General features: G+C 46.3%; 1 protein-coding gene across 1 annotated transcript in view; it reads right to left on the reverse strand.

The window, feature by feature from the left end:
* Positions 1-12,634, reverse strand: part of LOC137631718 (protein downstream neighbor of son homolog) — a 129,678-nt gene that overhangs the window by 15,449 nt on the left and 101,595 nt on the right. Inside the window, exon 9 of the mRNA XM_068363600.1 lies at positions 4,691-4,891. Within this exon, the coding sequence (XP_068219701.1) occupies positions 4,691-4,891 (201 nt within the window). The remainder of the gene's footprint in view (positions 1-4,690; positions 4,892-12,634) is intronic.

Consider the following 12,634-nt stretch of genomic DNA (forward strand, 5'->3'; position numbering starts at 1 on the left):
TGTCGTAAGAGCACTAAGAGGGGTCCTTGCTGATTATTTGTTCCTGTTCCCAATCACGTGAGTATGTTTGAATTTCCCACTGTGTGAACTAGCTACATGGGGAAGGAATAGGTGATCTTGTTTCGGCATTAACGAACACAGGGCAATGTTTGAGGTAGGAGAATGATCACATGGTGACCGATCATGATAGGAATGAACATGCGGAACCAATCCCAATGAGATCGATCGTGAGGAGACCAAGGATTGTTTACCTGATCATAGTCATGTGGGTGAAATGTTTCATTGCTCATTAATGGGAGGAAGTCTCTTACAACCACACTGGAAGGTTCTTTTCTTTTCTGACCATGTCATCCTAGTCCCACACAGGAGCAAGGAAGGTGACTCCAACAACCTACTAAAAGCTCTACACAGGAATATAGAAGCTGTTAGGGCCTTGGCTAGTATTAGCATAAACGAAATCCAATACTAAGTAAGGACCATTTACCTTTAACATGGAGATGACATTTGAATCAAAAGTGTCAACCTAGGCATGCTGGCACATCAAGGGAAATATTTGTTGAGACACCGACACATCCTCCTCCTTGCAAGGAGGATGGAGAAGTTGCTTCTTGGCAAACATAATCTGCAAGAAAGGTGCTCCAATGCATAACTCGCTTGCATCAGATGTCCGACTAGTGTCTAATGTTTATGGCTGCTGCTTCCCCTCGAAATGGGAACAAAAAAGGGGTGGAAGAGTCGGTCATTCTACCTCGACAAACCTGACTATTCCGGTCAAAGAGCCAGACCCCGATATTCCCTCATGGAGAGGGAGTGCAGCTTCCTAACAGCTTGGTAACTGACTTGTTTCACAACAGGAATGATGAAGGTACACATATCCTCACCCTCCTAGCATATGCATCCATTTGACTAGTTCAGCAGGTGAGATCTGTCATTCCCTCCCAAAAGAGAAGAACATTTGCTAGAAGTCCCAAGGAGCTTCTCGCGAGAGGCCTTCTTGGAGACTACTAATGGTTCTTCCTTCTGAGAAGAATTCTAAAAAGGAAATAAGAGGGAGCAAACTCATATCTTTTACCCTTGTTAACCATTCTGCCTTGCTATTGGTGGTACAAGTACTAAGGAAAAATTCCCAATACAACAGTATTCCCATTTCTTTTGTCCATTACTTGGCCATATCAGAATCTTCTTAATGATAATCCTTAGATAATAATAGGATGGGGAAGATCATTCCAAGAGGCCCAAGCTGACACTTGGTTGGACAATCCTGTGAACACATGAGAAATAAAAGAGCCTCTTTCAAGATGACTAAGGACATCCAAATCTACAAATCTCTCAAGTCACCAAAAGCATCAAGTCTCCCTCTCTAGAGACCAAATATAGAGCATAAGTTAAAACTGAAGGCAGTCTGGAAAAGTACCAGTTCAGCCATGAGGAGTGTGTATCATCCTCTCCCCACACCAAATTATGAAGGATCGACTGGCGAGGACTGGAAAAATTGTCCTTCAAGTGAAAACATTCCATCTTTCCAAATACGTCAACATGCTCAGTGATAGAACCTAAAAAGTAGGTTTGTAACAGAATTAGATTGAAAATGTTGGGGTACTGTGCAAAGCAAGGCAACCCCCTTCTTACAACCGGAGACATACTTCTATATCACTCTCTCTCAGTCAGAAGACATGGATATCACAAAAAGCTTGACTGCAGTCTCCCTTGAAAGGCCAAGACCCCTTGAGGGCTACAGCATGATGAAGTCCCAGCCTTTTAGTCTCCCTTTCACTGCTGCCTCAATGTAATCTTCAAGAAAGGGAAACAAGGATTCCTGCACCAATCCAATCTGCAGCTTGGATGTCATCTCTACACTAAAGGCTAAGCAGACTGGATACCTAACGATCCCTTCCTCACGATACAAATCTGTGGAACTTTGCTGGCACTACAGAGTTGAACTCTGTTAAAAAGGAAAGTTTGCTACTGGGACTAACCATCAGTTGGTTAATGGCACAGTCTAGACAGAGACAATAGCTAGTGGTAAAATCCACTATCCCTTAATTCAAACTAGACCAAAGTGAGTACTATATTCGGACAAGTAGAGATGAGCATTCACCTAATCTAGGGCTTTATTAGAAGGTTCCAATCATGGACATCCAGTCAAGTTCCATACTGTATGGATAGTCGAAACCTCTCACAATGGTCACAGCCTTCAAGATTGTAGATGCTTTGGCTACCTAAGACAGCTCAGATTCAGTGAACTGACACTGAAGAAACCCAACAAAAGCCAGGTCCTGCCGGGTCAGAGACTTCTCAGCCCTCTTCCTTTCATCAGGGATGAGTGGTCATCAATCTGCTCTGGGAATTGTTCTTTCTCCAATAACACAAGCACAAAAAATTATTCATAAATGGAAGGGAGATTCTGGATCAGGCAGTGAATTGTCTCTTCTACATTCAGGAGACAATCCCTGGCACCATCAGTCAACCAAGACCAGTGCTACCATGTACCCTTCCTCTAGTGATTGGGTGTGGGTGACTGTTCCAACTTGTGGAAAGTGGCCAAGTCCTCATGGAGCATTGAGAGTGGCTTAGTGTGGCTTGGAGTACGGCCCGATTACACAAGCCTGTGACTAGCCTCCCTCTTGTGAGAGCACAAGGAAGGGGGGATTTGATAGGCCATGCCATCTTTCCCATTTGTGAAGCTTATGCCAACAATGGAAAAGAAAAAATGAAATGGTCTTCCAGGTACTAGAAGGAATGGGATAGAGAATGAAAGATTAATCCCCCACCTTGGACTGAATCTCAAACGACTGCTTACCTATTACATGATAATTGACATAAGGAGATTTGTCTCTCCCTTCCGGATTGATTGATCGAGTTTTCTGGCATCCTGACATCTACCTCTCTTCCAGATTGGTAGGATTGCTTCTATTAATGGTATACCTAACCCTCATTGCCTACAGTTTTGGTGTACTGTCCAAGAAGAATCACTTGCCTGCAATGGGTAAAAACAGCAGAAACTATCAAACCGAGCTCACCTTCTGATGACTGACCCCAAAAGGTACCAGTTTGTGAGAAAGCTCTGTAGCTGCAAGGGAAGTAGCAATTGACACCATCCATGCCTACTATACGGTGGTAGTCATCAATCCAGGTAGGACTCCTCCCTTGTGAAAGGTGAAAACAATGGTGGTAGTTATACCAGGCTCAGGACTCACTAGACAACCACAAAGGTACCAGTCGGCAAGTGGACTCCATGTCAGCTTGAGGAAGCAGCGTGATCAATACCCTTATCGGCCTACCATACAGTGATGGAGATTGGTCTATGTAGGACTGTTCACCTACAACCAATGAATTGGCAGCAGCTGTCACACCAGGGTCACACTTAAATAACCGACCACAAAGGTTTCAGTCGATAGAGGAGTTCCATAAATGCGAGGAAAAATCCTCTTGTGTCACAACAGGAATAGGAAAGTTAAGTGCATAAGCCCCACACTCCCCAGGTGTTTGTTCTTAGCAGCAACAAATGTTTTCATGTTGAATAGGCTGACATAAGTCTTTTTATAGTTTATATATGACATATCTGTTTTGACATTGTTACTGCTTTTAGAATGATTTATTGTTAATTTGTTCTCATCATTAATCATTTCATTATTTCCTTTCCTTACTGGGCTATTTTTCCCTGTTGGAGCCCTTGGGCTTATAGCATCTTGCTTTTCCAACTAGGGTTGTAGCTTGGCTAATAATAATAATAATAATAATAATAATAATAATAATAATAATAACATACTCACCAGCACCTGGTGCAGCAAAAATAGCTCACACTAGGTCACGCTACACTTCATTGACCCAGAAAGTAACATTTATTGGGCAAGTACCATCATTCCCTCTCAAAGGAGAAGGATCATCAGAAGTCCTAAAGAACTTTTAGCGAATGGTTTTCCCATGCAGCTATTCTTCCTTCATCCTCTTCTTCTCAAGGAAGAAATGTCCAACAAAGATAATAAGAAGAGGGAGAAAGGGTTGGGAGAAGAGAGAATGAAACTCTAGTTCTTGTAAACCATTCTTTGCTGCCATAGATTAGTCATGGTCTTTGCTTCTTTCACAGTAACACAAACCACTACACAGAGGTGACCACCTGGTAAACACTGGCAGGGCCAGGTGTGCTCACCATCACAAAATTGTTTTTATTATGTACAAAGGTAAGGGTAAAATTCAGTCTGAACCAGGAAACTCCTTCCCTGAAAAGAATACCACAATAGTGTAAGTCAAGTTACACTCTGGGCAAAGTTCATTGTTTTCTTAATCAAAAGAACGAGAGCAACACTCTAATGGGAAGGACTTCATAAAGTCTACCCTTCACAAAAGGAACACAATAAATGAGGATTTACAAGAAAACCATAACCACATCTTACCTTTACCTCAAGGAGCGCTTCCACTCTTAAAACCATTAATGCATCTAACTTTAAAAGACTGCGGCAACAGCATATCTATACTGGTTGTAGCCAATGTCAAAAGTTAGCCAACTGCTGTACCTAATGACTAATACAACAGCTGTTTCAGCTCACGCTGAGTCATCTCTTACTTTAAAGGATAAAAATTTTGTATACATGAAGGAACAATTACTATTTGTGTAAGAGCTTACTCCATTCACCAAGATTTTCTATTTCAAATTTTACTCCATTATAAATCAAATAAAAAAAAATTATACCTGGGGTGCACAGCTGTCTTCTTGATGCTTATACTTAGAAAAAGACTGAGTAGATATAACAGGAGCACAAGAAAAAGAAAACTCATCTAAAGCTGTGCACAGGAGAGATGTCAATTGATGAATAGTGTGAGGCATAACTGGGCCCATAACTTCCATACTATAATGTGTCTCCCCATCTTGATGAATGGTGTTACCTTTTGTCTGTAGTGAAAAATGAAAGAAAAGTTAAATTTATTAATGTATTGTCAATAAATGCAGTATCGAATTAGACTAAAATTCATCAGCAAATTTTCCACCATCATTTACATGAAAATTCATCTTGGAATAACAGCACGATTAATAAAATCATAAATTTTAAGTAATTTGTATTTTTCCTAACAGTACTTACCTCGAACTACTTTCTTATGAGTATCTGGGATCTCCTCCCTATCCGACCAACAATTTTGTGCAGTCCCTCCTATCTCCGTTTTCCCTTGTCGGGTCCCTCCGTGGCGGAGGGATACATGCCCTGAGGCGACCCGGTGTCAGCACGTGGGTGCGCTACTGGGTCGTTGTCGTCAGTAAGCATACGAGTCTCTACCTCGAACACCTGTAAGGCACCCGGGGCAGGATGGGTGGGCAATAACCCGAAAGTAGTTCGAGGTAAGTACTGTTAGGAAAAATACAAATTACTTAAAATTTGTGATTTGTTCCAACACGGAGTACTTACCTCGAACTACTTTCTTAGGAGACTTACACTTTAGGAGGCGGGGATGGACTTACAGGCCGGAAGACCCACCGCTACCATCCAAGGGCACGGGACCTAGATAGGCAGCTAGGTCCAGACGACATAAAGACCAGGGTAGGAGAGTCAGAGGAAGCACACAAAAGTCTACCTGTTTGTATAAACTCACCTTTATAAATAATCCGAGCATGGGCTTCCAAAACATCCATCACTCATATGGGAGGAGGGAAGGGAAGGGAAAGGGTAGCAAGGAAAGGGAAGTAAGGGGGGAACCTGTGTCGCTCGCAATTACTTCTCTCGGGCTACCCAGGGCCGTAGCCCTAAACTTGTTGAAGGGCGGAAATCACTGGTCCAATGGAGAAGGAGTCCAGGGACTTCTTCGTGCAGTCTTTCAGGTAGTGGGCCGTAAAGGTGGACTGCCTGGACCATGTGCCTTCTCGCATGATTTGGCCCACTGCCATGTTGCTGTCAAAGGCCAAAGAAGTGCTAAGACCCCTAATATCATGGGGTTGCGGGGTACCAGGGACTGCAGACCCCTCACTGGCGTAAGCTCTCTTGATGAATTGCCGAAGCCAGAAGGAGATCGTGTTCTTCGACACGGCCTTCTTTACCGGGCCTGAGGAGACAAACAGACTTTTGATGCCCGGCCGGAGTCTGGCTGTCCTGCTGAGGTATTTCCTGACCGTTCTCACTGGGCACAGGAGCAAGTCTTCCGGGTTGTCTGAGTGAGGGATGGCCGGGACCGAGAACCCCTCGAACCTCGGGTCTGCAATGGCCGGGTTCTGCGGTTTGGCCACAAACTCAGGCAGAAACTTAAAGGACAGGTCATTCCATCCTTTCGAGTGCGAGACCTCGAATGACAAGCCGTGGAGCTCACTCACGCGCTTGGCTGAGGCCAGAGCCAACAAGAACACTGTCTTGAGGGTGAGGTCTTTATCTAGAATATCCTTGAGGGGCTCGAAGGGAGGTCTTGTCAAAACTTTGAGAACCTTAGCTATGTCCCACTGCGGGACCCAAGCGGCGTGGGGGGAACAAGACTGCTCGAAACTTCTGATGAGCATTGTAATCTGGCGAGAGGCCCCCAGGTCGATGCCTCTGAGCTGAAAGACCTGCCCCAGGGCTGCTCAGACCACCTTGATGGCTGGAATGGAGACCCCTAGGTTGTCCCTCAGGTGGACCAAGAAGTCTGCAATCTTGTGGACTGATGCATCCAGAGGCCTCAGATTCTGCGTGGCACACCACTTCACAAACGTGTTCCACTTGGCCTGGTACACCGCGATTGAGGACTTTCGCAGATACCCTGACATCCTCGAAGCAGTCTTCCCCGAGTATCCTTCTTTTCTCAACAGGCGCTCGATAACCTCAACGCGTGCAGCTGGAGGCACTGAGGGTTTTCGTGAAACTTTCGAAAGTGAGGCTGGTGCAGAAGGTCTTCCCTTACTGGTAGGGGCCACGGAGGAAGGGTGGCCAGGTCCTGTAGATCCACGAACCACTCCCTCTCTGGCCACCAGGGCGTTACCAAAGTCATCACTGTTGCCCTTGATTGCCTGAGCCTGTTGAGCACCTGCCAGAGAATCCCGAAGGGAGGAAAGGCATACATGTCGAGTCCGTCCCATGGGTGCTGGAAGGCGTCCTCGAACGCTGCTGCCGGGTCTGGCACAGGAGAACAGAACATGGGGAGCTTCGTGTTGAGCCTTGTGGCGAACAGGTCTATCACCGCTGAGCCCCACAACTGTAGGACCTTCTGGGCCACCTGTGGGTGTAGGCACCACTCCAACCCCACTACTTGCCCTGCTCTGCTGAGGCCGTCGGCTAGGACATTTCTCTTCCCCGGAATGAACCTGGCTGTGAGAATGATGTGATTCCTCTCGGCCCATTCCAGGACTCGAGCCGTGAGGTCGCACAGCTCCCTTGATCTCAATCCTCCTTGCTTTTTTATGTAAGCCACCACGGTGGTGTTGTCGCACATGAGGGCTATTGCGTTTCCCCACAGCCGATGGGCAAATATTGCGAGGGCTTTTTGAACCGCCAGCAGCTCGAGCAGGTTTATGTGGAGAAGCTTCTCCTCCGGGGACCACTTTCCCTCTGCTGTCTCTTCGAGCAGATGGGCTCCCCACCCCTCCTTTGACGTGTCCGTGAAGAGCAACATCTCCGGAGGAGTGGAAGCAAACGGCACGCCCCGTAGGGTGTTTGCCCTGTCGGACCACCAGAGGAGCATTTTTCTGGTGGCTGGGGTCATCATGACTAAGGACTGAGGCGGGTCTCCCGGTGGCCAGAGGTCCTTCAGATTCCACTGGACCGGCCTCAGCTTAAGCCTCCCCTGAGGAACTAGCTTCTCCACCGAGACCAGGTGGCCCACGAGTCGGTGCCAATCCTTGGCCCTCACTGGCGCATTTTCTAGGAATGGTCGAATTATGTGGTCTAGATTGTCCAGTCTCTCTTGAGAGGGGAATGCCCTTGCTACCTGGGAGTCCAGGACCATCCCCAGGTACGTCATCCTGGTGGTGGGGATCAACTGGGACTTCTCCAGATTGATGGTAACCCCCAGTTCCCTGCAGAACTGTAACAGCTTTGCCCCCTGCTCCTTTAAGGCTGTAAGAAGCAACCAGTCGTCGAGGTACCTGATCAGCCTGATGCCCTGCTTGTGTGCCCAGGCTGATACTACGGTGAATACCCTTGTGAAAACCTGAGGTGCCGTCGACAAGCCGAAGCAGAGGGTCCTGAACTGCAGAGACTGGACCAGCCACTCCGCCCGTTGCTCGGGAATCAGAGGAGGAGGTTCCGTCAGGAAGGGAATCCTGTATCCCTCCCTGAGGACTGACACGAACCATGGGTCCACACCGTTGTTCTGCCATGCTTGCCAATGGTATTTGAGGCATCCCCCCACCTGTGGCGTGGGAAGGTGTAGGGGGCCTCACTTCCTATCTCCTTCTGGGGAGACGGCTTGAGCGGCCTCGTCTCAAGCCCAAGAACTTTTGCCTAAAGGAGACCTGGGCTGGGGCACCACCTCTGTGGGAGGGCCGCGAGGACTGATGCCAAGAAGGGGAGTAGGCCTCCTGCCTAGCTGGTGGCGTAGACGAGTAGGCCTCGTCCACAGACGGTCTCCTATGTGGAGGGCGTCTTGTTGCTGGCTGCTTAGGCTCAGCCAAGTCCATCAGTTTCCCCACTATCTCCATGGTCTCTGCTACCGTCTGTAGGGGGAACAGGGTCTCACCCCACACCGGAGCATTCCGAAGGAACTTGGCCTCTCGTTCGGGGAGTCTACGAGGGAGCCTGTTTAAAACTGTCTCTCTCCTTCTCAAGATCCAGTTCGCTGTTTGCGTCAAGGACTGGAATGTCAAGAATTTCATCGCCTTGCCCCAAGAGCGTATGAGCTCATGCATTAGGGCTTGATTCTCAGGCGCCGAGAGATCGTGGGAGAGGTGAAAGCCTGCTAAAGTGCATGCCCACAGGTCCAACCAGGAGGCCACATTGATGATGTCCTGAGACGTGTCTTCCATCATAGTGGCCTCCGCCTGTGAGAAGACCATGGGGGCAGTAAGGATCCTGTCATCCATTGCTCGAGGCCCTACAGGTAGCCAGTCCGGCACATAAAATTTCTTCTGGGTCCTAAGCCCGGGCAGGAGCTTGAAGGACCCTTGGGCCCTGAGGGAGTTCTTGTGTCCTGAGACAAAGCGGTTGACGTGGTCCATGCCCAGGGACACGTCTGGAGCCACTGGTAGGGTTAAGGATGGTTTCGGCTGTATAGGGTTGTCCACCATCCTACCCAAACTCGAAAGCCAGGCCTGCTCCGAGAATGGTTTGGGCTCATCCAGTCTGTGGTGATGCTGTATAAGGGCTAAAACTTTTCTGTATGAGGATGCTTTATCAGGTGAACAATCTCCAGCATCCACTAAGCCCACTACCACTTGATCTGCCGTGTCGGTTGATTCTTTGATCACGGATGGATCCGTGGGGGCGGTCGTATCCCTGGCATCCGGCCGACTCGACAAAGCGGCTATCTCCATCACGGATGGAGCCCTTGAGGAGGAGGTAGCCGTCATGGGCCTACCCCCTCCCGGAGGAATCTGTGGCGAGTGACTGCCATGCTGTGCCAGCGCTGCATCCGATGCATGGATAGAGCCGGTGAGACGTTGGGCATGGGAACAATGCTGCTGGGCTGAGCCAGCGGCTGCATCCGCTGAATGGATGGAGCCAGTGACTTGCCGGGCAAGGGTAAAGAAAAGCTAGCGTGTGCCAACGGCTGCATCTGAAGCGTGGACGGAGCCGAAGAGACACTGAGCAAAGGCATGTTAGCGGCTCCAGCAACTGCCAAGGCAGGCACTGGAATGGCAAGAGCCATGTTCGACCCACAAGGGGGAATAACTAACTTACCCAATTTTGCCCTCTTCTTTTTGGAACTCTTCTTCTTCTTGCTCTTTTTCTTAGCAACTTTGGCCTTCTTAGACAGGCCTGAGTTTGCGGTCGACTTCTTCCTCTTCAATTTCTTTTTCTTTTTCTTCATCTGGTCTCTGGAGTCTTCCGATGACGAAGAGCTGGAGGATGAGGTATTTTCCGAGGAAGACAAAGAAGAAGAGGAGCTATTCGAGGACCCTGAATCCTCTGCCACCAACATGGGGGCTTGCAATTGTGCTACCGGGGTGACGGGTTGCATAACATCAGGAGGTAGTGAAACAGAAGGCACCGGTGGCGTGAGCAGTGACCCATGTGAGGCAAACCAGCCAGAAAACTCCTCGTCTTGCCGCATGGGTGACCTGAAGGGCGTCCTTGGCGCTGTCCACACAATGGAATCCGGGTCAGAAGAGCATGTGGCTCGTCTTTTCCTGTCCTCGTCGCCTCCTGAAGTCACTGCACCTGAAAATCACTGCCAAGGTGGTGGGGAAGGAGCTGGTGTCCCTGAGCTCCCCCACACCGGATCCTCACTCGAGACGGGTCCTGCGGACACCAGAAACTCGTCTACCGAAAGCACTATCGGAACAATTGCAGACTCCTCACTCGTTTGCGTAGGCACAATGCATTTGGATTTATCAATATCAGACTCATGGGGAACAGCAATGGGCTGTTTCCCCACAACGGACTTACCTCGTCCCCTACTCTGGGTAGGGGAAGGGGAAGGGGAACCGCTCTCAGAAGGATCTGAAGGAGACGTTATCAGAGAGCCGAGACCAGGCTTCTTCGGTGACCGCTTCGATGCCTTCTTCTTCTTGGTGCTATGCAACGTCCATTGAAGTTCCGGCCAGGACTCACACTCCGGACACGTGGAATCAGGCGAACACACTCTGCCTCGACACGTGGTGCACAACATGTGCGGATCGACGTTAACCTTAGAGAGCCACGGCGTTGGGATTCCATGAGGATAATCACAAGCAACACAAGTAAGGGATAGGAACGGGAAAACACAAAAGGAACACATGGAACACAATGGTGGGTCGGATGGGATGTGAGAAAGAGCGGCGAGATGTGATCTACGCTGCGACCAGATGGTTACTGACGACAACAACCCAGTATTTCACCCACGCGCTGACCCCGGGTCGCCTCAGGGCACATATCCCTCCGCCACGGAAGGACCCGACAAGGGAAAACGGAGATGGGGGGACTGTGCATAATTCTTGGTCGGATAGGGAGGAGATCCCAGATACTCCTAAGAAAGTAGTTCGAGGTAAGTACTCCGTGTTGGAACAACTATAGTTTTATAACATCATAGCCTTACATGATCTTCAGGAAAAGTACAGAATGTAAACAGATTACTAATGTAATTTCTTATGCCACAGGCAATACAAATATTCGATACTAATAACTAAAGATTATGAAAGTTAAAATCTGCATCTGGGGAATTAGTTGGCAATTTATTTTTTACTACAAATGCAATGCATATTCATATAACTATAAAAACCTGCATTCTGAAATGTTAGTTTTTGTGTTACCTTTGCAAAGTTTGAAACTGTTGTGCAACTCTAAAATATCATGTTCAAAAGCAAAAAATATGCTGTATACTATTTACAAGATACATAGATTGAATGTTCATAATAAATAATTGCTGACCCCAATGCTTTCAACAATGGAACACAACATAAATTCTACATAAATTGACAAAATCACAACACCATACAAAATCATTGTAAAGAGCCATCCATTTGTAATTCTTAGCCCACCAACAAGGCACTACATATTTCATACAATGAAGCTCAAATCTTGAATTAACCGACAAAAGCAAGAAATCTTAGACAACTAGAAGCCTAGAAACGTGAGAAATAATTAAATAGAGTAGAGAATTTAAGCTAGTAAAATAATCATGAGAAAGTTGTGTTGCACATGAGTGAAGTATGATTGTTTGAGACAATCAATCAAGGAAAGGTAAAATAGTTCCCTGAAAAAAAGGTTACAGGCTACGAATCATCCCTCTAAGGCCAGAAAGATGCTAAGAGAATCCTCCTTGAATAAGTCATAAAAAAGCTTTTGTATGTATTGTAAATACATACAGTACCCACTGAAGCAAAAAGTCTATTACCAATGTTAGACTGATAATGACTTTAAAAATTTTCTCTCATAAAGTTAAGGAACATTAAATACAGACATGGTATAAACAAAAATGAAAGTGACACAATCAAGCTAGATAAGAACGAAAAAAGTTATCGATTGTTACTTTTACTAGTCAAATTTTTTAGTATGATTAAAAACTAATGGTCTTAATATGAAGTGAGCACTGATGTAAAGCAAAAGTTGGGAATTAATTCACTAATTACTAAAGAGGCTGATGGAAAGTTTGAGAAAATCACATTACAGGAAAGGTTAACTGAAAGTTGAATAAAAAATTACAATACTAAATATAATCAAACCACTTCACACTCCATTGTTTTAAAAAGTTTTATGTATAAAAATGTTATTATAACCCTTAAAAATAAGAAATCAAACTGAATATCTACTTCCCACTAATCCTGCGGTATCAATATCTTTTCTAAAATTTTCACTAGAAGAGAATAATTTTACATCAGGATTTACTGAAAATATCTAAAATATGGTCAGGGGAAAAAGCGCTGATGGAAATAACACCTTTGATTTTTCCCGTAGATTGCCTATGTTGTAACTTAAAGACAGGCTAGGAAAAAATCAAGTAACACAATTTAGTACTGATTAGCAGAAACTTTCTAAAAGAAATTGATATCATAAAGGAAATAAGTGTTTGTATGAAATCTGTCTTTATATTCTCTTAAAAGAAATAA

The sequence above is a fragment of the Palaemon carinicauda genome, chromosome 40, assembly GCF_036898095.1.
Source record: "Palaemon carinicauda isolate YSFRI2023 chromosome 40, ASM3689809v2, whole genome shotgun sequence".
Lineage (NCBI taxonomy): Eukaryota > Metazoa > Arthropoda > Malacostraca > Decapoda > Palaemonidae > Palaemon > Palaemon carinicauda.